Source organism: Anomalospiza imberbis, chromosome 18, assembly GCF_031753505.1.
Source record: "Anomalospiza imberbis isolate Cuckoo-Finch-1a 21T00152 chromosome 18, ASM3175350v1, whole genome shotgun sequence".
NCBI lineage: Eukaryota > Metazoa > Chordata > Aves > Passeriformes > Viduidae > Anomalospiza > Anomalospiza imberbis.
The window spans coordinates 10,722,476-10,749,491 of NC_089698.1; the positions used below are offsets into that span (position 1 = coordinate 10,722,476).

Consider the following 27,016-nt stretch of genomic DNA (forward strand, 5'->3'; position numbering starts at 1 on the left):
GGTGCCACTGGGTCTCTGCAGTGTTGGCTGTGGCACTGCAGCTCACGTAAGGAGCGCAAGTGTTTGCTACTAATACCTTCCTGTCGAGCACTATTTGAACTATATGGTTGTTTTTATTTGGGGGAAGACTTCCTTGTATTTATTTTCTTTCCACAGCAAGCTAATTTGCTAATAAAAACATTGTGTTTTGCTTTTAAAAGTTTTGTGTCTCTCTGCTCTCTTTCTGGTACTGCTTGTGCTGTTATTTCTTTTCAAATGCGGAGGAGCAACTCCGTTAGAAAGTTGTGGGTTTCACCCCCCCAAAAATCCAGAAGATCTAAACTCTGTGGTAACTACACTCCCAGTTTGGTCAGTAATTCTAGGAATAATAGACCTAAATAGGGAACAATCAGGTGTTAAAATAATGCCTTTATGAGGCTTTTCTTAAAATAGTATTGTTATAAACGCCAATCACTTGGTTTTTAAAATTTTAAAAGTTTAATAATAATAAAATGGTTATAAAAATAGTAATACAATTAGAGTAATGAAAATTTAAAGTTAGGACAATTACAAGACAATAAAAAGCAAAGAATTACGGGCGTCCGGATGCTCTCGGGCACTTAAGCCCGATAAGCATGCCTTGTGAACAAAGGAATAATCTTTAAAAGCAGTAGCCTGTTGCATATTCATACATCTCATACATGATGCATAAATTCCTTGCAAATGAAGAACTTTTCTGGTTTTTGTCAACTTCTTCCCCTTAATCCTGGTGGTTCCATAAAGACGGAGAGAAGGTGGAAGAATGTTTGTCTTTTCCGATAAGGAGGCAGTAATTCTTTATGGGCCCCCATCATTGTCATCTCTGTGTGAAGAGTTTCTTCATTATCTCATCTCTTGCTTGAGTTAGTAAAAAAAACCCCCACATACATAGGCTCTATTTTAACTACAAAACTACATTTACCATACTATTAAAATGTTAATACAGCGCTTCTAATCAATATAACATAATACATATAGTATTCAATTTAATATTTGCGAAAAGCCAATCATAAAATATGCATTTTTCACAAGTATTTATAGAGGATTTGTGTGAAACGTGTAAAACACAGATTCCTGCATTTGTTGGTGATACTGGTGTTACAGAGCATGTGGCCTGTGCATACAAATCTGGTAGTGAAGCTGTGCTTGCGGGGCTGTACATTCAGATCATGGGATGAGTTATGCGGGTAAAGCTGCCCCTACATGCTCCACTTGTACTTTTTTTTTTTAAGAAGCTGAGAATTGCTCTCCCACAGAACTTGAAGTTCTCATCCCTAAAATAATGGAAAAGGCGTCAGGAGATGCATTCAAGAATGCATTTTAAAGGTTAAAAGAAATGTCCTTAGGATCCGAATTGCCTTGTGGTTTTTTTTTTCTCCTTTGAGGGAAAAAATTAAAAATATCACTTCAAGTAGGCCTGATGAGGTACTTTTTTTTTTTTTTTTTAACTTTTGCGGTTATCTGCTACAAGGGGATGGCAATGATTTTCCACCAAATGATTTTCTATCCTGCCGAGGGGGGGGTGAGCCCCCCGGTGCCGGCTGGGGAGCGAGGGGCGGGCCCGCGGCTGCCGGCACGCCCCGCGCGGCCCGGGACTACAAGTCCCGTCATGCCCGGGGCCCGCCCGGACCGGCTGCATCCGGGTCCGGCCACTGCTGCGGGCGACTCGTCGCCATTACGGGGCAGCGGCGGCCGAGCCGGGGCCGGTGCGGCGCCGAGCAGCCGGTGGGTGCCGGGGTGGTGCCGACCCCTCGGGCGGCAGCAGCGCCGGGCCCCGCGGGGCTCCGTGAGCAGCTCTTCTCTCCCCCGCGCCCGGAGCCCCGCAGGCCCGGCCCGGCCTCCCGCGGCCTTCCCCGGTTCGAGCGGAGCAGCGAGAAGATGTCGCCATGAAGGAGGCCGAGTCCGCGCTGCGCCGCCCCCGCCGGTCGCCCCCGCGGGCCATGAGCCTGGGCCCCCGCCGGCTCCGCCAGCGCCCGTCGTGCCCCCCCTGCCAGGGCCGCCGCTCGCCCGGCGCGCCCGTCGATGCTGCAGAGCCCGCCCGGCGCGACCCCCGCAGCCCCCGCCATGGACAAGAGCAGCCCCTGCGGCTCCGGTGCGCCCGCATCCTCGGCCGGCAGCAAAGGGCAGCAGCCGCGCTCCGCCTCGGCCGGGCCCGCCGCGGGGGAGTCTAAGCCCAAAGGCGGTGAGAGCTGGGAGGGGGCGCCGCGGGAGGGGCGGTGGGCGTGGGGCCGCGGGGACGGACGGCCGTGTGGCGACGCTGAACTTCGCCTGGTCGGGTTGTTCGTGTCTCAGCTGGGTTTAATAGGCAGCGTTTCAGGTCACTGCCTGTTTTTGGTTTCTTTTTCCTTCCTCTTCCGGCTCTGCTCGCTGTTTGGTGAGCTGGAGTTCCTACGCTCCTCTTCCTTTAAGGATTAATGCTTTATCTTCATTAGTATTGGAGTAAGCAGCTTGAGCGCTAAAGCCCTGTGCTGTAGTAAGAACATACATTCCCCAGTGCTTGTGAATAGAGCCCTTAACTTCATCTTGTACCTGCGTATTGCACCTCACCGAGGGGGTCTGGTGTCTGTACATGCCCCTTGCCCCGTGTGTCAGTGACCTGCTTTGGGGGAGCTCAGGGTTACCTGGCTGTTGTTTGCTCATCTGGCATTCAACCCAAAGTGTCTCACTTGGCATTGCAAACAGCTGGTTCTGCTGACAGAGCAGTTTGTCAGAAGCCAGTGTGGTTCCTGTCGTCATTTCAAGGTAAGACCTAAGCCCACATAGCTCTCTAAACTTGTTTAGGAAAAGAATGAGTGTTCCTGGCAACCTCTGTTTTTTTTTTTTTTTTTTTTTTTTTTTTCTAAAACCTGGAAATGAGCCAGTAGGGATTAAAATTGGTGATTTTAGTCCTGGAAGTATATGAGGGAGTGTCAACAGGTTGCTCCACCACCATTGCTGTACTAATTTCCTTCCTCCTGGGTGGTTAGTTTCAGCTGTATTACTTGAGGCCTCTGAAAAGGCAGCAGTGCACTCCACAGGGTTAACAAAATAAGTATCTTGGAGGTGTTTGTTGACTCCCTTTTGGACCTTTTAAGCATGGTCGTGTCCTGGGTAACCAAGTATTACCTGCTCTTCACCTGTGTTAATTGGCCTTCCACAGGATGGACAGAAGAGGGACATGGGAGGTGATTCACCCACAGCTCCCCAGGTTGTGGTGTAACTGTGCAATTACAATGTAATTTTAACTTCAAATTCAAGCACTTGGAAGTCTTTTTAAGAAGAGCTTTTTCTGTCCCTGTCTTGCCAAGAGACACCTCCTCACTCCAGCTTCTTTTGTAGTGCTGTGTGAGGCTCTGTGGAGGATTGTTCACAGAATACAGACATCCTTCAGGAAGGGATTAAGATGATTTATGCTGTGGCTGGTACCCCTTCGTGTAGAAGACACAGTATCTGGACTGAGGAAGGATGTAAAAGGACTGTTGTTCCAGCCCAGAATAAAAATGTTAAGTGATTTTTTTGTGGAATGTCACCTTTCACAGGTTTGAAATAATGGCACTGGTAGCTCAGGAGCAGTGGGGAGAGGAATCCTGATGACTGTTCTCTTCTACTCCAAAACTTTTAATTAAATAAGCCCCAAAACTTTTTTTTTTTTTTAAATAAAACAGAGGAAAATTTTGTCATGGCATAATTCTACTTCAGTGATACTTGTTTCTAAATTACAGCGGAGGGCAGAGGGATGAGTTTCTTCCCTTACGGGGCATCAAAGACAGCTGGACAAATTAGAATCTCTTCATAGGAGTAGATGTTTATTTAGGAATATCTTAACTGGAGGGTACTGAAAACTAAAACAAAAAGATTTCCTTGGTGAAATTAGGGCAAACAAATAGTTGGGCAAAACTGTGGCCATGTTTTCATAGCTGGTGGGTGTAGGACACTGGCATGTCACCATATGGAATCCTTTTCTTGAGTTCCTTATCACTGTCCTTGTAGCTGATGTGGTGCACCCCTTTAAGGACAGGTATAGGTGTATATATATAGGATATCTATAATAGGAATATGTATTTTATATGTAATATAATATAGTAGATCTATAGGAATACACAGGTATAGGATTTCCAGGTATTTGGAAATCTTGCATCTCCTGAAATGGAAGGTGATCTTATGGACCACAGACCTTCCTCAGGTGGTCACTGGGTTAAATCCAGTCAAGCACTTGCCGTTTGATGCTTTCCAGAGTTACCTGCTGTAACTGTCCAGCTGAGGAAATGCAGAAATGCTTAATCCTGAGCCTTCTCTTTCTCTTGCAGTGCTGCTGGAAATTGGCTAAATAGAGTACTGTATTCCCTTCTGTTTGTGGAAGTTTGATTCCTCCTATCTTTCAAATCTGGCCTCAGAGACTAAATTAAACTGAAAGCTTCTAACAGAAAAGTTTCTTAATGTTGTGTTAGTGTGCCAACAGGAATCACATCCGTTTAGAGTGGAATAAAGTAGCTAAGGCAGAAAAGGCTTGTTGGGGTTCTCTGCAGTCCTCTGGAGCTGATGGACAGTTGTCACAACGTTCCTGGGCCTTATCACCCAGTGTGAGCCTGCTTGGCTGGGCAGCGAGAGCTCGGTCACCTCCTGCTCACTGGGATGTTTGCCTTGGCAGCAGCAGTGGCCTCAGAGTGTTTTCATGAAACCACCCTGTGGCTTTAGTGTGATCCAGACCCCTTATGCAATGCTGCTGGCTTCAGTACAGCTCAGCAGAAAAAAGGTGGAAGGAAACAGCAGTTCTCACCCCAATAGCAAGCCAATATTGCAGCTCCAGTGCCCAAGTGGTCACCTACAGGTGCTTCTAATGCTGTGAACTTCATCTCCCCTCTCCGGATCTTTGGAGATACAGGTCCTCTAGCAGCAGGAGAAACCACAAATGTCAGTGCTTGCTCCAAAATCCCAGAATAATTTGATTTGCTAGTGTTTTTAAGTTATACAGCCAGTATTTTTTTATAAGTCTCTTGGAGTGTGAATGGATAGATAAATCCACCAAATCTGTGTATATATATATATATGTTAGATGCCATGAAAACAGCAAAAGGACTAACTGAGGACCTGAGTGAAGAGTAAGTATCTCACCAGCACTCTGGCTGTTGCTAACTCCTCATTTGCCAAGAACGTAAGTAAAGAAGAAATTACCAAATCCTACCTGCCTAAAACTGGGATTTCAAAAGAGAGGCTGGCGGTGAGAATCTTCCACTTTTCTCTGTGCCAGCGTGTAGCCTGTCCTGCCCTTTGTGGGAGTGCTGGGATTGATGATAGAAAGCAGAGAGCTCCCTGACGTGTGGCATGCTGGAAAGGTTGGAAGGTTGCTTAGATTCAGGGTAGGGAAAAGCTGTTCCAGTTTACAAATGCATTCTCCAAGCTCCTGGTTGTCTGCTGACCAGTTTCATTACTACTCTGACGGACCAGGCTTCTGCTGAGGTCGGTTATTCTTGTGGTGAAGGGGTGAAACAGCCCGTCTGTAAAATCAGGTTTGAAGCATTGTTAGACTGTTGTAGGGTCCTTTTTGAAAAGGCACAAGTGGAGAGTTCTTTCCTGTAAAATGTGAGAGTTGCTGAAGTGACTCCCAAAGGCTCTAGGAGGTGCCTTAAAAGGACCTGTAGTATGACAGGAATGTGTGTAAACCATGTGACCCACAAAGCTGGTGGTGAGTAACTCTATTAAAACTTTAAGTTGTAGGAGATTCTTCTGTCATCTCCAGGGGTGAGCTGTTCCTTGTTCAGGGACTTGTAAACACACACTTTAGACTGACTTTTTTTGAATTGTTTCTTTTCCCCATTTGAAGTTGGCAGAGAAACTGCAAAGTGGTACAGGCACAACAGGCATGTGCCCCTCTAGTGCATTTGCTGAAATTAGAGATATAAGAGGGTGGTTGAGCTCTAAGCTGACAAATTCTGCTCTGGAGTAACTTAAGGAGTAGTCGAAACTGCTTCAAAACTACTGAATTTTTTACCAGAGACTCTGAGGTGTTGGTTATTCCTTCTTCCCTACAAACATTCTCAAAAAAAGGTCTGTCTAATCATTCAGCCAGACCTGGTCACACCCTCAGTACTTGGCAACTTCTGGTGTGTTTTTTCCTGATAATGCTCAAGCCATGTCTTTTTAGCCTGATGTGTATTAAAGCACTGCCGGCTATGCAGGCATGTGTTTGAGTTACCCAGCTGTGGTTCTGACAGAGTTGGTTTAATTCTGAATTAAAGGATCAGCCTTTTGAATAGCAGAGTAAATTACCAATTCTGATGATGAAGTTTGTCTGCAATATGGGCCTGTCACATCGTGTGGAAGTAATGATAGTGTCCTGTTTTAGCTGTAATTGCAGCCAGAGAAGTCTGACAAGTGCAGGAAACAGCAGACCAGCACAGAACCTGGTCCAGCCACTTTTATTGCTTAATTTATTCTTTAGAACTTGGATCCTCAGTAATATACAGTAACACACAGACCATCCTGTTCTCAGCTCACCTTTTCTGGGGCATGCAGGTGGAAGAAAAAACTTAAAATAACAAAGGCTACTTCATGTGGATGATGCCATTCCAGCTGTTTTAAATGCTTGGATAGATGGGAAGTGGTGCTGGGAAAGGGGAAAAACTGGAAGCACTGGCAATGAAACTGCCCATATGAGAAACATGATCCTGAATCACAGTGATGTGTTTGCCTGCCACGTAAAATTTATGTTAAGGGGTGGGGAGGAAGACTGCAAAGTGGGAAAAGGGAAACTTTTATAAAGTGCAACTCGATATTGTGTGAGGTCTTGCTGTTTGTGTAATGTTTACTGAGTATCCAGAGTGACTTTGGGGCTGGTTGGTGTGTATAGATGTCTTGTGGGGCCTGAGGAGTTTTGTTTCTGAGCTTATCACCGTACCTCTGCTACAAATAAAACTTGGGGCAGGTAGTGGAAGTGCTGGGTTAAGCACACAGTCTGCAGCGTGTTGTGTCCTTGGGCGTTTCTGATCTTGTGTTAAGACTACTAGAAATGCCTTCATAGTATTAACTTTGTTCTAGCAGTTTGATTTAGCAGCTGTTGAGGCACAGAATACCCCTCTCAAGAGCTGGATTGATTTTTCTGCTCTTTATTCCTGCATTTTTTTGCTTTGTGCTTCACCACTGTGTCCTGTGTCAGGGTCAGCGGTGTGCTAAGTACAGGTTTTGGCAGACAGCTCTTGTTGCAGAGGTTGTTGGTGGACTTAGTACTTGGGTCTTGAGTATGTTCCTTGCAAGGCCACAAAGTGTTTGGTTTGTGCTTCAAGATCAATTAGCATTTTTTGGCCTGATGACATAAAAGTATTTTTAAGGTAGAATTAGATCTGCTGGGATCTTTTAAGCAAAAAGTGCAGAAGTGATTGAAAACAGGCAATGGAAGCCTTTAAGAAAAACGCAGGCAGCGGTGTATTTGTACAGTGTGTTTTATGTGTGATAAATATGATAAATTGTGTGGTTTAGGCAAATTAAATGAAGAAAAATAGTTCTTGTCAGTTCTTATAATGGGGTATGAAGATGTGGTATGTGATATTAATAGTTATAACTTAATGTACCAGGTAACACACTAATATTTGGTGGTGGCAATTCCAAATCGGGAAAAAAGAAATTAAACTCTTTTTATAAAAAAAGGTAGAGCACAGCAAATATATTATTTTAAACTCTTTGGCCAGTGGTAGGAATGAAGTGGTTTGGGTTGCTGGGGGATTTAATGTCCTGATAAACACTACTCTTAAGATAGTGGCTGAGGTGGGCTCATATCTGAGGTGAATTTAGCTGAGGTGAGTACAACTCCGAGGCTGCTGATCTGATTCTTCTTTTATTTTCCTTTCAGATGGAAAGAATGCAAGTGGATCCAAACAGCGTTATAATCGTAAAAGAGAAACTTCATATTCAAAAAATGAGAACTTTTCCAGTCAGCCCCGTCGCTCCAATTCACAGAAAAGCAAAGCTTTTAACAAGATGCCCCCTCAAAGGGGAGGCGGCGGCGGAAGTGGCAAACCTTTTAGCTCTTCTAATGGTGGAAGACGAGATGAGGTGAGAAGTGTAATGCCATGACTCCAAGGCCTCCTTTCTTGGGATGAGAGGATCACCCTGACCTGCCTAGATAGATCTGCTGTGTTCAGTTCCTGGGTTGGGAAGGGAGAGAGTAATAAAAGGTGCTAACATCGTAGAGATGCCAGAGGGAGTGTGAGCAGAGCAACTTGGCAACTACAGAAGAGGAGTGCTCTTTGTTCTGCTCTAAGAGAAAATGCCATCTGAGGAATGGGTGCCACGACAGGCCATGGACACATGACACGGGTCCTTTGTGAAAATTTATAGTGTCACAGTTTCACTGCCCTCTTCCTGCTGGCCACACTATTTTTAGTACAGCCCAGGTGCCACTGGCTTCCTTGCCCACCTGGGCACACCTGGTTCATGTTCAGCTGCTGTTTACCAACACCCCCAGGTCTTTTCCTGATGGACAACTTTCCAGCTGCTCTTTCCCAGGCCTGGAGCATTCCAAGGGGCTGTTGTGACCTGAGTGTAGGGCCTTGGCACTTGGTGTTGTTGAACCTTGCACCACTGGCCTCGACCCATCAGTCCAGCCTGTCCAGATCCCTCGGCAGAGCCTTCCTGCCCTCCAGCAGATATACATTCCCACCCAAGTTGGTGTCATCTGTGAACTTGCATAGGGTGCCCTCAATCCCCTTGTCCAGATCATTGATAAAGAGATTAAACAGGACTGGCCCAAATACTGAGCTCTGGAGAACCCTACTAGTGGGGGCCCAGCTGGATGTCACCCCGTGTCCCTCTGCTCCCTGGGCCCAGCCATCCAGACAGGTTTTTTACTCACAGTGGTATGGTTATCCAAGGCATGGGCAGCCACTTTCTTCAGGAGAATGCTCTGAGAAACTGTGCCAAAGGCTTTTCTAAGGTCCAGGTAGACAACTAGACAGCATCCACAGCTTTTTCCTCATGCACTGTGTCACCTTGTCATAGGAGGAGATCAGGTTAGTCAGGCAGAACCTGCCTTTCATAAACCCATGCTGGCTGGGCCTGATCCCCTGGTTGTCCTGTACGCTCTGTGTGATGGCTTGAAGGATAATCTCCTCCATAACCTTGCCCATCATGGAGGTCAAATTGACATGTCTGTAATTCCCCAGATCCTCCTTCCAGCCCTTTTTGTAGGTGTGTGTCACATCTGCTGACTTGCAGTCAGCTGGGACCTCCCAGTTTGCCAGGACTGCTGGTAAACGATGATCACTGCTGCCAGCTCCCCCAGTCCCTGTGGGTGGATCCCATCCAGCCCCATGCACTTGGGGGGTGTCTGAGTGGCACAGCAGGGCACTGACTGTGTCTCTGGAGTGTGGGGCTTCGTTCTGCTCCTTGTCCCAGCCTTCCAGCTCAGGGGGCTGGGTGCCCTGAGGTCAGCTGGCCTTACTATTAAAGGTTGAGGGAAAGAAGGCATTAAGTACCTCAGCCTTTTCCTCACCCTTTGCCACTGTGTTTCCTTCTGCATCCAGTAAAGCATGGGGATTTTCTTTAGCTCACTTTTTGTAGCTGATGTATTTATGGAAACATCTTTTTGTCTGTTACAGCAGTGGCCAGATTAGGTTCTAGTCAGGCTGTGGCCCTTCACTTCTTTCCCTGCACAACCTCATGACATCGTTGTAGTCCTGTTGAGTTCCCATCCCTTCTTCCTCAGGTCATAAATTCCTTTTTCTCCTGAGTTCCGTTTAAAACTCTCTGTTGAGCCAGGCTGGTCTTCCCTCATTTTTTGGTGCAAGGGGACAGCATGTTCCTGTGCCTTTAAGATTTCTTGAAGTATGTCCAGTCTTTTGGGCTCTTTTGCCCTTCAGCCCTGCCTTCCAAGGGACTCTGCCAACCAGTCTTCGAAACAGGCCAAAGTTTGCCCTCTGAAGATAGATTGTGTCCAACACTTCAGGGGTGCAAATTTACAGGTGATAGTGGTATTACAAAAGTAATTGTATTGGCCTTGCTGATACCAAGGTAAAACCAGTGTCGCTATTGGACACGGAATGAGTACACAGAAGCTTGGTAAGTTCAAAAGAGAACAAGAGCCGGTTTTATTCAAACATCTGGTATTTATAGAATTCCAAAGGTGACCGTGGATTGGAGGATGGAATTACCACCTCTCCAACCACACTGGTCCAAAGATCAGTCAATCATTTCTCTCTACCCACAGAGAAATATGTAAACTGTTCTATTTATACATGAAATTGTGTGGGAACTCTGACTCTCGAATATGTAAACATTATCAGAAGGCTAAAGAAGTTTTATGAGAACTTGAAAACTTTCATAACACTTAAAAATCAGGGCAACAAACCAGATTGAGGCTTTTATGCTGATGTGGGTCTAAATAATGTCGAGTATTTGTGGGCTTTAACTGATACTCTGGTTTTTCAGTGCTGGTGGATGAGCAGCACTTCTCACCTAGATCACTGGCTGAAAATTCACCTACTGCCTCTGTTGAATTCTGACTTGTTGCTTCATTACATGAAAACTAACTAAAACAGCCTGTGCAAATGGTAATCAGGCTTGTATTACTGTCTTAATGAGTATTGTCAGGATTTGAACTACTTCTTGACTATGTTTTGCCAGCTTTTACTTGTCTTTGTGGTTGTTTTAACTCTCTCCTCCTTTTGCTCAGCGTGGGGTAAGAGCACTGAGTTCTGACTTTCAGGTTCTCATGCATTTCTAACACTGCTCCACTTGATTTGCAGAACAGGGAAGGGAGAAGGTGAGTGAGTGGATGCTGCATGATCTGTGTGCTATCACTGATGGGGCCTGGATGTCCACCTGTACTGATGCCTTGGCTGTAAACTCCAGCAATTTCTAACAAATGCTGTTCTCTCTTAGGTAGCAGAGGCTCAACGGGCAGAGTTCAGCCCTGCCCAGTTCTCTGGTCCCAAGAAGATTAATCTGAACCACTTACTGAACTTCACTTTTGAACCCCGTGGCCAAGCAGGACATTTTGATGGGAATGGACATGGCAACTGGGGGAAAAGGAACAAGTGGGGACATAAACCATTCAACAAGGAGCTCTTCCTGCAGGCCAAGTGAGTGGGAGATCCACGGGGCTCTTAGACTTCTGCAGAGGCATGGAGCTGTAAGGGGTGACAAGCCAGGGAATTGTGTGTGGGCTTGACTAATTGTCTCTCGTCTTTTCCAGGGTGAAATTACCTTTCTGTAGTGTTCTTAGTGATAATGACTGTATTTAAAGGGATGTTGTCTTCACCTATTAGCAAGGCATCTGATGGAGCGAGTCCTTTAGATACAAACAAAAATCCTCTGCTCAAATTTTCAAGTGTGGCTTTGGGACATGACACTCCTATTTGGGAATATCTGTGTAGTTCCTTATAGAACATGGTTGTTTCTCCAAAAGTTGTTTTGTTGAGATAGAAGGGATAGCAGTTGCTAGATGAAAGCTAATCTGAATTTTTAAGTCCCAAAGGCAATTACTTATATGGGTTGTAGTTCTTAAAATGCTGATTATTATGCGGGCCCCAAAGTATGCAGTATAACCCAAATGATGATCAATATAGTAACCTAGCAGCAGAATTCCTTTTTGACTGGAAGTTTCCCCAGAATTTGAAGTGTGTTCAGGACATCCTATCTCTGACGATGTTAAAGATAAAAAGTATTTTCAGCATTGATGCTTCTGATTGCTCCATAATGTTTTGTGGCTTATTGTAGTGAAGTCTATTTGCAGGAACCCTAGTAGTTGTAGTTTTTGTGACAAGATTTTTTCCCCTTGTGGATTCCCTGTTTTTTAATAGATCTCCATTGCAGCTGACTGTTTCCTACACGTTTCTGGAAAACCAGTCTGCCTGGCTCATTCTGTACTTACTGTGTGATGTTGTGTCTAACTGAAATTAGACACACCTGTATCCTGAAAATCTGGTTGTGAACTGAACTCTTGATTTCTTGTTGATAGGAGTTACTGACTGCATCCAGCAGTTTTCTGCTGGACAAAGAAGCTGAGAGAATCCTATAGGATAGTTCTCAAAGTTTTTAGAAACAACTGAGTGGATCATCTGTCTCTTTGCCTTTCCCCAGCTGCCAGTTTGTTGTCTCTGAAGAACAGGACTACACAGTCCACTTTGCTGATCCAGATACCTTGGTCAACTGGGACTTTGTGGAGCAAGTGGTCAGTTGTGATGGGCTAGATTTTTTTTTTTTCCTTCTTAAGAACCTCAACCTGTCTTTAACTACCTCTTTCCCTCTGTGATGTTACATAAAACTCATCTGTTTTTGAGTTGAGGCCTTTTCTGTCACTCCCACAATACTGGGAAAGATCTGTCATGGAATATATTATGAAATACTTTCATGACAGGAAAAGAGAAGTGCTAAAATCTATTAGGAAAATTAGCAGCTTCTTCTTGCTTTCGCAGATGGGAGCTCATCAAAAATAGTATCTGACATTCTGTAGACAGAGTCCTTGTGATCGAGATATTAACAGAAAACTTGGGCATGAGTCCACAGAAGAGGACTAGAGCGTAGAATTTTGAAGAATTATTCTGTGCATAGGTGGCCTATCTTGCCTAGCAACAAAATGGAAAATCTCTTGAGAATTGTGGTCAGAAGTTTTGGGTTGCCTCAAGCAGTAATTTATATCTGCCAAGACAGTCTGGTGCATGGTGTAGGTGGAGAGGAGTTAGGCTTACTGTTACCTGTCACTACAAGGGAGCTGAAAAATCAAGGTGCTTGCTTGGCAGTTATGTCTCTGCCACACAGAGATGCTACCAAAGTGTCTGATAAGACCTAGCATGTTCATGGAAGTGGGTAAGTTCAGTCTCACAGTTACACAGGGCTGCACAAGTCTGCTTGTGGGAGAGGCCACAGAGCTTGCTTGCCTTCTCACTGTCTGAATTCACATGATGAGGATGCTGCTAACTCTTAGAGATGATGAATACGTGAGGGGAAACATGAGAAGACTCATTTTTTTAATGTCATTAGAGTAGAGATAAGACATAAAAAATAAGATGGGTTGCTTAAAAGGTTATTCCATGTGCAGTCTGAAGGTGTTAGCTCACAGTACACTAATTTCGTGGTAAATAAACAGAGCCTAAGGAGCTGGAAGATAATATGTTAGAATAGATCTTACAGGTGGCTTATTCTGGATGCCTGGAACTGATTTCTGAGTGTAAAACTTGTACTGTTCTTCTCATGTGCCATTCCAGCGCATCTGTAGCCATGAAGTGCCCTCTTGCCCCATATGTCTGTACCCACCAACTGCTGCCAAGATCACCCGCTGTGGGCACATCTTCTGCTGGGCATGTATCCTTCACTATCTCTCCTTGAGTGAGAAGACCTGGAGTAAGTGTCCTATTTGTTATGGCTCTGTTCATAAGAAGGACCTCAAGAGGTGAGACGATGTTAATTAAATCACGCATCTTCTTGCAATGTCATGTTTACACTGCTAACCTCCTCTGTGCGTTGCAGTGTCGTTGCTATGGAAACACGTCAGTATGCAATTGGTGACACCATTACAATGCAACTGATGAGAAGAGAGAAAGGTGTTCTGGTAGCACTGCCCAAGTCCCAGTGGATGAATGTGGTTCAGCCTGTTTACATCAGAGGTGAGTGTATCTCAATGCTGGTGGCTGCAATCCTGTTCCTGACTGTGACCAGGATTTGTGTAGGGACAACTGACCCTGGCTGCAAAACATGGGGCTTAGCAGTGGAAAAGCTTGATGACCACATATTAACAGTAATCTTTCTACTCACTCTGTTTTTCTGTTGAGGCTTTAACTTGTGTCCTTTGTCCCTTCAAGTGACTGAACTGCAGACTCCTGCCTTTACAGTCACTGCTTATAGTTTGATGTGTCCTTTGTATCCTGCAGTCATTGGTGTGACTCTTACTGCTTTTATTGGCTCTTCAGTGTCCTTAACTTTATTTTCCTCCTGACTCATTATACAGCTTCACAAAAATAACTGTCTCTGTGTCTAAACTATTTCAAGGCTGTAATCTTCAACAAGGTTTTCATCATCTTCACTTATCAACTGAAGTCAGTGAATGCTATGGGGAAATAATCAAAATTATTGCAAACCTTATTCCAAACATCTGTTGCCTGACATCTTCAGTTTTCTGCAGTCAAGAGTGTGACTAACTCATCATCATCTTATCTGTTAGTATCGCAAAAATTTTGTGACTAAAGAAATAATTTTACTGAACATTGCTGCTTTGTGGGCTGTCTTGGCTCACTTCATTTTGCAGTCACATTTAGGAAAGGCTGCATGCATTTAAACTCTCTGGAAAAAGTCAAGTCTTCTAATGTGTGATGGATAGCCAGCATGCAGGCTGTGGTCTTGCATGTTTCTCGGTATTTGAAACTAGGGGACTTTAAGTCTTTTCATAAAACAAACAGAAGAACAAATTTAGGATTTGAGAACACTCTAAAGCCAGGAAATTCACCATTAACTTGGTGTCTGTAGACAAAGTTGGACCCTTGGGGAGCAGTGAATGCAGGGATTGTGTTAATATGGGATGCTGTGGTTGCTGTAAAGTAACAGCAATGGTCACCTTTTGCGAAACTGCAATTCTTTAGTTTACTATTTCTGCTGTGCTTCTTGTAAAAACCTTGTAATAATGTTTTGTATGGATTTTTAATACGTATGGGCATATGAACTAGTTTGAGCCAAGGCAGGGTGGCTTTGCAGAAATTTCCAACAGCAGTATTTTTGAGAAAAGAGGAAGAAGCTGCAGACTGCATTGTTTCAGGAAGCTTTGACGCCCTCAAGGCTTCTCAAAGGTGATGCTCCTACAGTGTAGAAGTTTAGGCTTCATTTTTACTGATGTGTAGCAACTCGATGGCAAAGTGGCAGATGAAGTGCTGTGTGGGGGAGATTCGAGTCAGAGCAGCTATGTGACACCAGCTTGTCAATGGTAATTTGTGGAGTCTGTATCAAACTCTTCCTGAGTGGTGTCTGCCTTGAGGGAGTAACTCACAAAAGTGAACAGTAACAAAACTTCAGAAGAAGCCAGCAGTCCAAACTGGTGGATCTTCATGCAGATATTAATGATTTGGTGCTCCTTCTGTGCAGATGACCAGCACAGTCAGTATTCAAAGCTGCTTCTGGCATCCAGGGAGCAGGTCCTGCAGCTGGTGATCCTGGAGGAGAAAGCAGCATTACTGAAACAGTATGAGGAAGAAAAACACACCCCAGAAGCCTGTTTCATTGAGGCAGCTATCCAGGAGCTGAAGGTAACAACCTCTTGGGAGCCTTTTAGTAGCTTTATCTTTGAGAGTATGCTCAGTATCCTTGTTCTGCTGCATGGATGGTTGTGTGGGATTATTCTGGTTTCTAGCAAGGTGCTGGTGTTTGCTGCTGGAGTAGCATTCTACACCTTGGAAGAGACTGTAGCCTTTGGGCCCCAGCTGTCTGATGTGGTGCTCAGGATAACACAGCAGAATGGTTTTTATGAGATGGTATTCCAGTAAAGGAATGCCAGGGCAAGGCTAAAAATAACTGTGGGGGTGGTCTCCTGGCTTAAAGGGCAAATTGAAACTTGATCCCTTTGGATGATCTCCAGGAGCGAGAAACAGCACTATCTGCTGACCAGGATAAAAACAATGGCATTGCTGGAATCAGTGCAGCTGTGGAAGAACTGGTCCTAGAAAGCTCCAAAGCTGTGGAGTCTGTTTCCCAAGAGAAAAAGGTGGGTGACAGATCTGCTCTGGCAGATCCTGTTAGCACTTAATTCTGCCACCTCACACTGCAGTGTGCGGTGAGCTCGTGCCAAAGATTTTTGCAGAGATGATAATCTTTGAAGTAGGTGGTGTGGTACTAACTCTGTACTCTCTGCTGTGGTAGTGTGATGTGGAATATCTCTCTGCATTTGATGAAGAGCTTGTGGAGCCTTCCTCTGACCTGGCAAGTTCCTTTTCGCCTCCTGTGGAAGTAGAAGAGGCAGTGCTGGATGAGGAGGAAGTACCTGAGGTGGACACTGTAGGAGAACCTGTTATGAACCCCATAGAGGAACCAAATCCAGCTGAAACAAGCTGCCAAGAATCTAAAGATACAGTTAGCAGTGGACATCTTGGCAACTCTCCTTTTTACTATTTCTATCAAGGTCAGTGCAATGAAATCCTGCAATTGTCGGGGCAGAGATGCCTCCTTTGAGACCCTCCTTGAGGAGCGTGTTTGTCAGTTCATTAGATGCAGCTAACCCTTGTGAAATAAAAGTCCTACAGGAACTCAGGAAGGAGCTTTAATTTTATTAGTGGAGGATATCCTGAGGTGGGGAGGATACTGAAAATGAACAGGCAAGGAAGGAGTGATGATGTGTTGCCTTTCAGCGGAGGATGGGCAGTGCATGTACCTTCACCCTGTGAACGTTCGATGCCTTGTGCGTGAATATGGCAGCTTGGAGAAGAGTCCAGAGAAGATAACTGCAGCTGTAGTGGAGATAACTGGCTACTCCATGACAGAGGTAGTTATTTTATCTTCTTATTAATTAAGGGCCTTGTTTTAGCAGGTTGGTCATTGTAGAGGAGACTTGATTCACCTCAGGGGTAAGAAATAATAAGTATGGTAGGGATGCTAATCTATGAAGGGCATCTGTGGAAGGTGCTGGGCCTTATGTTGCTTTTCATAAGTAGGCTGCAATATAGATTTTTTTTTTTCCCTAGAAGGTCCAGTACAAAAATATTTGTGTTGCAAGTCTGGTGTTGTAGAATTTTATTCCAGTGATGTGAGTGAGAAGGGAGGAAGAACATGAAAATCAGTAAGCAAGCTGGAGTAGCTGCATCCAGCTGATTATTATGTAGCTGGTGGAGATCTTGGAACATTTGATTCTGACTCAGGGCATCCATCATGTGTTTGTAGTTTCTAAAGTAACTATTGTGTCACTGGTGCTATTTTTTTCCATTTGATTTGATGAATATTGTGCATTCTCTTTCTGTTCATCACCATGGCTGCCTCTAGTCCTTGTGGTGATGTATCACTCTCTGTATCACTCTCTCTTTATCAGGATATAAGACAGCGTCATCGCTACCTCTGTCACTTGCCCCTCACCTGTGAGTTCAGCATTTGTGAACTGGCTCTGAAGCCACCTGTCATCTCCAAGGAGACTTTAGAGTTGTTCTCAGGTTTGTAGTTATTCTTATCCCTTTAATGGTAGCAAAAAGAATGTACATTAGCACTTTACTCCTCTTGCACCAACTGTCTGGTGACTGCTGGACAGAGCAGCCCCATCTCGCTGCTTCACAGACAGCAGCTACAAAAAGAATAAAAAAATCCCAACTGCTTGGAAGAGCATATGTTGTTTGTGAGCGTATTTTGTTACTAATGTCTTATAAGGCTGTTCCCAGAGCTGGAGGAAACCTTTCCAGAGTATTGGTGTGGGGTTTTTGATATCCACTATTGTGCATTGCTCCCAGATGACCTTGAAAAGAGGAAACGTCTGCGGCAGAAGAAAGCTCGTGATGAACGGCGGCGTGAACGCAGGATTGAGATAGAAGAAAACAAGAAACAGGGCAAATGTAAGTCGTGATGGCACATAACTGGTGGGCTTTCAGTCATATTTGGTTGCTGAGCTGGTTTCTTGAGCTATAGGATGAACTCTAAGGCCTGTAGTTTGTAGTGTGTACTTAGAACAAGATTACAAAGTATTAGGAACAATGTCTGTGTAATGAAAAACATAAGCTGTTTTAGTCAGGATGTTAAGTGATGTTATGCAATTGCTGCATACTTGTGCATTTTGGGAGAGATGGAGGGCGTTCAAGGGCACAGCTATCTCCATGGTGTACATTGCTCTCTGTTTTTATAGTAATCACGATGTAAAGTGAAAAGTGAAGAAAGCAAAAAAAGGCCTAGAAACTGTTTCCATCCAGCAGCAGGGCTTGTACTGGTCTCCAAATAGAGGGTGGAAAGAAATGAGTTGGCACCTCCTAGACTCCTGAAATGACTTGCATATTGACAGTCCTCCCCCGCATTGTGTAGCGCTTTAATTTAAAATCTCTTTCTAGATCCAGAGGTCCATATTGCTCTAGAGAATCTGCAGCAGTTCCCTGCTTTTACCTCTTGCCCTGGAGAAACTACCAGTGTTGATCATCAGGGCATCTGTCAGTCTCCTCTTGGCAGAAGCCCTGTGTTTCAGACAGGTGAGCATGTGGAAAAACACATCACATCTAGCTCTTGATCATTCTTTTGGGATCTATTGCTCAGGTCGTCATGCTAAACTTTCTCAATATTGATCGAAAACAGCTTCTTTACAGAGAAGCTCTGGCTGCTCCATCCCTGAAAGTGTTCAAGGCAAAGTTGGATGGGGCTTGGAGCAACCTGGTGTTATGAAAAGCTTGCCTGCCCATGGCAGGGGGGTGGGTTGAGATGGTCTTCAAGTCCTTTCCAACCCAAACCTTTCTGTGATTCTTTCCTAGGCTGCCTGTGAGATAATACACAAAAGGCAGACATGGTTAAGAAACATTCTGTTCCTTCGTCTTCTTTTTACTGTCTCTACCTTGACAATATGAGATCTGCACTGTAGCTACCCCATCTTTTACACGAGGCAGAAGAAAGGAAACAATTGCCCCAAAAAGGGAAGAAAAGTGTTTGCCAGGAAAACACTAGTGGCATTTTTTTCTTTGTCATCTCCATATTCTCCAACACGTTATTTTAAAATAAACCCAACAAAAAGCTCTACCCCCCACCAGCTTTCTAAAATAAGTAAACAAAGCCCCTCAAGGAAAAAAAAAAACAACCCAAAAGAAATTCACAAGCAAATAATCCTTAAATGAAAAGATTGAGGCAGTTTCAGAGATCCCACTGTGTGACTGATGGAGAGAACCAATGAGATCAAAATGAGTAATTACTCAGGATAATAAAACTTTATTACTGTTATGTCCTGATAAGCAGCATAATGACTGCCTTGGCCAAGTGCAACTGGCTTTAATTCTCAGTTCCTTTCTCTGTAGAGTCTGTTCCAACTCCACTGTCACCTGCTGCCAGCCAGGTCAGCCCATTGCTCTGTGGAAGCTTGGAAGAAGAGTCTCCCTTCCCTTCCTTTGCCCAGGTAAACCATGTAGCAGAGTGAATCTTGTCAGAATTACTTGAGTCTTAGTTGGGGATTAGGCTGAGACTACAGTTGCTTCTCCTACAAGATCAATGTGGGATAAATCTTAGGGAGACACCATAAGGTTTGAGTGCTTGAAGGGTTTCTAGATTTTCTTGCCACTTTAGTGGGTCTGCAGGATTGTTCAAGAATGTGGAATTTAATCATATCCTACAACTGTTTTGATAGATGTTGAGAGTTGGAAAGGCAAAACCAGAAACGTGGCCTAAACCTGCTCCAAAGACAAGAGGTAAGAACATTTGGTATTAGTACTTCAGGTTCTTTACCATGCACCTAAATGTGAGAAATCTTGTAACTTCAAAATAAGGATCTGGAGTGTGGAGGGGCATTTGTGTGGTGAAAGTTTTATACAATCTTCTGCACATCCTTCCCTCTTTCAGATGAGAACACTCTGGCACTCCCTGTGCCTGGAGACAGTGATGGAGAAAGTGACAGCTCTGACCGGATACCTGTGCCCAGCTTCCAGAATTCCTTCAGCCAAGCTATTGAGGCAGCTCTCCTGAAACTGGACAAACCGTCCACAGCTGATCATTTATCAGGTAAAAGGCAGGGGGAAGGGCAGGAAAACTTTCTGAAGTGAAAAAATTGAGTATTTCTCCTTCTTTCTCTGGGAGAAGTGAAAGCAGCAGTTTTGGGGACCAAAAATTGGCCAGAGAACAGTTCTGAAAATTGTCAGGTTGTGGTTTCTGAACAGCTTGACTAGGGCTTCTGTCAGCTTAAAGCAGCCTCTTAGTGGGAGCTGAGATCTCCAACTAGCAAAGAATCCTGTTAGGACAAAGATGGCTTTTGACAATCATGTTGGCCATGTCTCTACTGGAATCTAAATTAAACTTTATCTTAAGGAAGTTCAGGTTATACATTTCTAAACTAAAAATACCTGAGCTGCAGAACTACCACTTCAGTTTGACCAAAATGTCAAGGTAACTGCTAGCTGAAATTTCAAATTAGGGAATGTGAAACAAATTGAGGTAAACTTAAAACTGGTGCTGGCTGGTGTAACTTATTTTTAATGCTCAGTTCTGATTTTTAGCTTTGGCTTCTGTTTGGAGACTGCACTGGATGATGGGGAGAGTTGGATGGGAGGGCCTGGGAGTTTCAGTGGAGTGTCTGCTCCAGTTGTGGTTTTTTTGGACACGTATCAAAGTGATACTTGTTGGAAAGGCAAGCTGCTGGATGCTGCAGTCCTAGGAGCTGCTGCTGCAACAGCAACTTTACAATCATTCAGGCATGTTTGTGATTGTATTTCAGGCGTGATGGAGTCTCCCTTAGTTCATCAGCAGTAATTTTTTTGTTAAACTACCTGGTGTTCAGTGAATTGATAGTAAGTGTTGTGGATCTGTAGAAGCCACTTAAGCCAGGGAAGATTTAAGAGTCATTTATCATTTCTGTGTGATGTTCCTCTTCCATGATAAGAATGACAGTATCGTTTTCATTCTTCACAGAGGAAAAGGGAGGCAAGAAAAGAAAGAAACAGAAGCAGAAGCTATTGTTCAGCACCTCTGTTGTTCACACAAAGTGATTCTGCTATTCAAAAGAAGTTTCCTCTCCTGGTTTTCTTTTAATTTTGCTTTGTTTTGCTGCTATAGTTTAAGTATTTAAATTTGAACAGCCTAAGCTTGTTTTTCCAGGACTTCTAGGGGCTTCAGGAGGAAACCATGACAATATATGTTGAAGTAATATGTTTTGATTCCACCTGTTTAATGAATTCATACTGAAACAGTTTTGGAAGTAACAACCCAGATACAAATCTGCCAAGGCTTCTAATTGCTGAGTCAGTCCTTTGGGCCTGATAAGCAGTGTGAAAATCCTTATAGCTGTGTGGCACTGCCAAAGTACTGCAATATTATCCAAGAGAAAAGGTAGAGAGCCTTTATCCATGGGCAGAAGTCCAGCTGACTGACAGTAGTGCTGTTGCAGTAAAGCTGTCAAACTGCTCTCGAGAAACTGGCTTTGGCTGCACTGGATACAGGCAAAACAGCTTATTGGCTTTAGAGTGTTAGCTGCTGTACCTGTTCTTTTCCTAAAGAAAGAGCAAGGATTCCTCCTGTTCTCCTGGCTTGGAAAGATACAAAGCTGAGGTGAGTGTAAAGCAGAATTTGGCTACTTGGTTTTAAAGTGGCTTGATGATTTTTGTATTTCAAAATGGCACTAGTGGTAGAAGGAACCTCCTGACTTCTCTCAGTTGTTCAGGTCTGTTTTAATGTGGGTGAGTGAGGCTGCTACTTCTTGTTTGTTTTTTCCCAACCATGGGCTACTTATTCTTTTTAACCTGATCATCTAGAATAAACACTCCCCTCTAGGGCTCCTGGCAACCTTCTGAATGATGGTTTGACACTGGCTACTCTTTGAGTTGGAAGAACAACTGATAGCTGAAGTCTGTAGATAACTTTTACACCCCAGCAAGAAACTGGGGTTCTCTTGTACTGGGATAAGGGCCTGTATGTGCTTGGTTCTGGGGTTTAAGTTGATCTGTGCTATGAACATGTCTCTTCTGGACCCCTCCCCGCTCTTTCTTTGGGTGGTCACATTCTGCACTGCTTGTGGTTTGATTTGAGCTACTGAGTCAAGTGGTGTGGATTTTGTTGAATAAAATTAATTTTAGGTGTAACATACCAGTCAAGGCCAACAGTTGCAATAAATCATACGCACATGCACTTACAATGCTGCAGCTGAGCTGTCATAGCAGCATGGAGCCCTAGAACATTGCACAGATTCAAATTTTACATTCCTGCTAGCAGAATTAATTGCAGGCCACTGGTGAAAAGTACCACTGAATTTAGGGTGGGAGACTGACAGTGTGCTGTCTTCAGCCCCAGTGGTACAGGCTTCAGTGTGCTCGTCCCTCTGACACTGATCTGAACAAGGAAGTGTGTGTCTGAGGCACCTGGAGTCAGGTATTCCAACACCACTGGCACTCAGTGGTTGTGTCCCTGTTTAAAAAGCTGATGTTAGTACATGGGTGCTTGATTTCAGAGCAACAGGCTCCACGTGTGTGCCTCACGGGAAGCTGGTACCAAAGAGCCGATCACATGTGGCTGTAAACCAGAAAGAACAGGGGGAGAGGGAGGTAAAGAATACTTCCAACTGCTGCAGGAGGATAGAGGAAACACCTGCAAGACATTCTTTGAAAGCAGCTTGACTTCACGCTTGGTCACAACTAACCCCACTCAATGAAAGACAGTACAGCTTGTCAGGGGACTGCAAAGAAACCAAGACAAGATACCTGGCAGTGGTAACACATCTTGCTGTCAATACTTTAAATGCATATAGGAAAACAGTTGGTGAGGGCAGAGAAAACAATTTAGAGAGATTCAAATATGCAGTGAACTGTCTTTACAGCAAGTCATTTTAAGCTAAGGAACAGGAGTAACTACTTAAGTGTCTAACCAGTATCTGTTGTGTTCTGTTATCTCTGCACATTTATAGTCAACTTTTCTTTGCACTGGGAAGAGAGAATAGCTGGAGCTGGTGTAACTCACCTCCACGTGTCACAGGCACTAGGATAAGGGAAGTGATGTGGGCAAGGCAGGCTGTCCCTGCTGCAGGGGCAGCCCCCACAGGGACAGCATCTTCAATTGTATCTTGTTTTCCTATGGATTCGAGATAATACCAGCAATGCTACTTTCCTGTAACTGATTGGTGTAAACTTAATAAATATCTAAGCAGTACTTGTACCTATGAGTTTTATAACGGGGGGGATGGAGTTGAGCCCTGCAGCTCTGCCCTACATTCCATGTACTCACTGCTCCTGTGTACACAACTGGTGCTTTTCTCACTCAAAACAGTGGATAGCCCTGTGGCTAACAGTGCACTTAAAGTAAAAAGCAGATGTTAATGCTTTTTGTATGCTGAAGGAGAATAACTGCATTCCTTGTCTGTGCCAACTCCTAAAGCTCCCTTCTACCTCAGCATGAAGAACACGTTGAGCTGCTACACTCCTCAGGAGTGCAAGTGGTTTTGACTCTTGGAGTGAAACAGGCAAGTAGCCTACTTAAGTGAAATAATGTTTTATTTTTTTTTAATTTGTTTAAAAACATTTGGAATGGGGAATGAAGTCTAAATTATGAACAAATGCTTTTCCAGTCCCCTGCACTGCTTAACACTGAAGATAACCAGTCACATCCTGATTAAACAAGTGCAGAATACAGGTGAACAATAACAAGTGATATTCAGTCTGACTCTGTGCCATCATCCTCTTCCTCATCTCCACTTTGAGACTGCTCTTCTGTAAGGGAACAGCTCAGCAAGGACTTCTGTATACATTGTCTTTCCTCTGCAATTAAGAAAGCAACATAGGGTTATTGCTTGATCTCTCCACATACCCTGGACTGTCCTCCACTTCTAAACACAGAAACATTTCTCAGGCCAAGGATTCAGAAGTAGCCCAGTGTATCCTACAAAAACCCCAGGAACTGAGGCTACATTTTAGGAAAGTGGCTGGAGAAACTCACCTTCATTTGTACAGTTTTGCAACAACCTCAGCAGCTGTGTTCTGTTATACTGAATCAGGAATTTCTGACATGTTCTTATGGTACCTGTGGAAGTCACAAGAACAGCATGTAACAATCTGCACAACCAAATGTTTCAGAGCTGTGTGTGTATTTCCCAAAGAGCATTGTGTCAAGTGACAAATGCCCCAGGAAACAAGGTTGTTAATGCAAATGCTACAGAGGGGCTGTAGACTTCATTTCTGCACTGCTGAGGTTAAGTGGTGGAGTAATAATTTCTAACACGCAGTGCCTGTTAGTTTCCCTGGGGGTTAATTTTCACAAATCAGAAGATACCATACTTTGAAAATATATTTTAAAATAATGTAACATTGTATTTGCTTCTCTGGTTTTGTGATAAATGTAATGAAGCTTCAAACAAAATTAACGAGGGTTTCAAAAAAGAACTGCTGGTGCCTGTTTCTTATTTAGATCTGCTGAAAGCAGTTGCTGTTAGTAACACGAGAAACGTCTGTCGGATCCAGAGCAGCACCACAGCGTCGTGGCAGGGATGATTGCAGCTCTGTCCTCCCCCCGGGCCCGGGGGGCTCCTGACCTCCGACGTGCAGGGTGTTGAGGAAGCAGGGGTAGCGCTGGGCGCGGCTCTCCAGGTGCCGCACGAAGGGCAGCGCGGAGCACAGCAGCCGGTACGAGTCCTTGCGGCACCGCAGCAGCACCGTCCCGGTGTAGGCGTTCAGGTACTTCACTGCGGGACACACACGCACGGGTGAGCGGGCCCGGAGAGATCCCGCACCCCCGCAGGGATCCCGCTCCCCCGGGGCCGCCCGTCTCGCCCGCACCCGTGAAGGAGACGGAGCAGCACGCCAGGCCGTAGTCCCCGTGCACCCGTGCGATGGCGTCTCTGACGGCGAGGCCCAGCGCGCGGTCCTCGATGCACTGCCGGCACCGCGGGTCCTCCGAGACCACCTCGCAGAGCACGTACCTGCGGGACAGCGCGGCGTGAGCGGCGCGGGACCGGCCCGCACGGCGCCGGACCGGCCCGCACGGCGCCGGACCGGCCCGCACGGCGCGGGACCGGCCCGCACGGCGCCGGACCGGCCCGCACGGCGCGGGACCGGCCCGCACGGCGCGGCGGCGCCTCCCGCCCGCCTCACCTGTTCTTGAACCGCACCATGGCGGCGGCGGCGCGGCGCGCGGCACGGACGGACGGCGCGCCCGGCCAATGGGGAGGCGCCCCCGCGCGCTGTAGCCAATGGGCGGCGTGCAGGGGCGGGGTCAAGGGGAGGACAGCGCGGCCCCCGGACGGCCCCGCCTCCCACCATGGGCCGCGCGTGCGCGGTGCCGCCGCGAGCCGGCGGCGCGTCACGGAGTCGGGGGCGCTTCGGCTGGAAAAGACCGGAGGTCACCGTGCCCCTGCTGTGACCAGTCGCCACCACGTTAGCCACACCACTCCGGTCTTTCCTTAAACACCTCCAGGGACGGTGACTCCATCGCTCTGGGTAGCCCATTCCAATGTCTGATCACCCTTTCCGTGAAGAAGTTCCTCCTCATGACCAACCTAAAATTCCCTTGGCGCAGCTTAATACTGCATCCTCTTCTCCGGTCGCTTGTTGCCTGGGGGAAAAGCCCGATCTCTACCTGACTCCAGCTCCTTCTCAGGTACTTGTAGAGAGCGATAAGGTCCCTCCTGAGCCTCCACCGGGCTAAACACCCCAGACTCCCTCAGCCGCTCTTCACAAGGACATACGCTCCAGACCCTTTCCCAGCTCCGCTGCCCTCCTCTGGACCCACTGCACTGTTAGTGGAAGAAATCCTGGCACGTTCTGGCTGGAGTATATTAAACCTCAATATCCTTCCTGGACTGGGGGGCCCAGAACTGAACAGAGCACTTGAGGCGCGGCCTCAGCAGTGCCGAGTCCCGCGGCCGATGGCTCCCCGGTCCCGATGGCTCCCCGGTCCCGATGGCTGCCTGGTCCCGATGGCTCCCTGGTCCCGATGGCTCCCCGGTCCCGATGGCTGCCTGGTCCCGATGGCTCCCTGGTCCCGATGGCTCCCCGGTCCCGATGGCTCCCCGGTCCCGCTGCCCGCGCCATTCCCGGCACACGCCGGTCCCCGTTGTCCCTGTCGCCGCGCGGTCCGCGTCCCGCGCGCCGCCCCCGCCTGCTCCCGCCCTCCGCCAGGGGGCGCGCGCGGCGCGCGGGCCGGCCTGAGGGGGCGGCTGAGGGGGCGGCTGAGGGGGCGGCTGAGGGGCCGGCCTGAGGGGGCGGCTGAGGGGGCGGCTGAGGGGGCGGCCTGAGGGGGCGGCTGAGGGGGCAGCGGGGCTGCCGGAGGTCAGATGCCTTTGGTCCCTTTCGCTGCGTCGCACCCACCCGTCCTGGCCAAGCCCCCCCTTGTCTTGTGGCTAAGAAGTCTAAGTGAGGGAGACGGGACGTCTCCGTGTGATGGGAGCCGCGGGAGGTCCGGAGGAGGCGGGCGAGTACCGGCCCCTCGAAGGCTTCAACGGAGCGTCCAGAGCCCCCCCGGTGCTCCTCAAGGACTCTGTCTTTGCTGCCGCAGAAAACTGCTCCAGAATTTGTAGCTCCTCAGGCTCCAGGTATTGGGGGTTTGGGGACATGTGCTGATTAATGACAACAGCTAAGGAAATTGTCGAACAGAGCTACTTCTTATAATTATTTCTGTAGTGGTGTCCCAAACTGTGATGTGTGACACTGACGAGGAAGCAGGGAGGACTCTTTGAAAAGATCTGGTAGTAGAATTAACTGAGGAGAAGGGAATGAGGGGAATAAGGGAAAAGATGTGAGGTAGATATCTGAATATGAGATGGGAGAAAGAGTTTAACTGAGGTTCTTGGAGCCAAGTCACATAGGAGTGCTGAGACAGTATAAAGTGGGAACTCATTGCTAATTCAGAGTGGAAACATCTTTAATGACCTTCATTCTAGACACAGAAAACAATGATAAACCCAGTGGAAATCCTGTCCTGGGTGATAAACTTCTGCCCTCAGAAACAGATGCCTGTTCTGCTGCTCTCTCCCCTTGGCTATTAACTCTTCTCCTTCACCCGTGATCTCATTTTCAAGTCATGTTTTTTTCTAAGAACTGCAAAATGTGAGTTGCCTGGGGAGAAAAAAGCACGAAGCCCAGAATGGACTTGTAAGAGACCTTTTCTCTTGGGCCACGATCCAAGGGACTGGGGGCAGTTTTGAAGCTAATGCAGACAGAAGCATTTTCTCGATGAGAGGACTGCATTGCATTGATCTTTGCCATATTGCTCTGTGTTTTAGTATCCAAATGGAGATCTAACTGTAATCTGTTCCACTTGTCAATACAATGAGCTCCTAGGTGATAAGCTAGTCTCACATTTTTGAACAATATTAAAGTCCATGAAGATTCCCACTGATTTTCTTTGCGGAGTGAGATTCCAGCTTAGGCTTACAGTGTGCCTGGCAGGTATGTTTTCCTGCTGCCCCTGTGTTTGTGGT

The 27,016-nt window shown here is 46.1% G+C and overlaps 2 protein-coding genes across 3 annotated transcripts; one reads left to right on the top strand and one right to left on the bottom strand.

The window, feature by feature from the left end:
* Positions 1-1,629: 1,629 nt before the first annotated feature.
* RNF10 (ring finger protein 10) lies at positions 1,630-22,755 on the top strand. The gene is made up of 17 exons (XM_068209036.1): positions 1,630-2,200; positions 7,841-8,043; positions 10,870-11,069; positions 12,070-12,160; positions 13,194-13,378; positions 13,456-13,592; positions 15,058-15,218; positions 15,548-15,673; positions 15,829-16,087; positions 16,314-16,447; positions 16,988-17,105; positions 17,397-17,498; positions 17,985-18,119; positions 18,930-19,027; positions 19,256-19,316; positions 19,468-19,626; positions 20,530-22,755. The coding sequence occupies exons 1-17, from the start codon at positions 2,041-2,043 to the stop codon at positions 20,604-20,606; spliced, it is 2,406 nt and encodes an 801-aa protein (XP_068065137.1). The 5' UTR covers positions 1,630-2,040; the 3' UTR covers positions 20,607-22,755.
* POP5 (POP5 homolog, ribonuclease P/MRP subunit) lies at positions 21,114-24,842 on the bottom strand. Of its 2 annotated transcripts, XM_068209062.1 has the most exons (5): positions 24,690-24,830; positions 24,375-24,517; positions 24,131-24,280; positions 23,539-23,622; positions 21,114-23,360 (listed from the first exon to the last, which is right to left on the bottom strand). In XM_068209062.1, exons 1-5 carry the CDS (start codon positions 24,707-24,709, stop codon positions 23,257-23,259), a joined length of 501 nt encoding a protein of 166 aa, XP_068065163.1. In that variant the 5' UTR covers positions 24,710-24,830; the 3' UTR covers positions 21,114-23,256. The 2 variants fall into 2 exon arrangements, with proteins under 2 accessions (XP_068065163.1, XP_068065164.1); XM_068209063.1 differs by lacking the exon at positions 24,131-24,280 and having other exon boundaries at positions 24,690-24,842.
* Between the last annotated feature and the right edge of the window lie 2,174 nt (positions 24,843-27,016).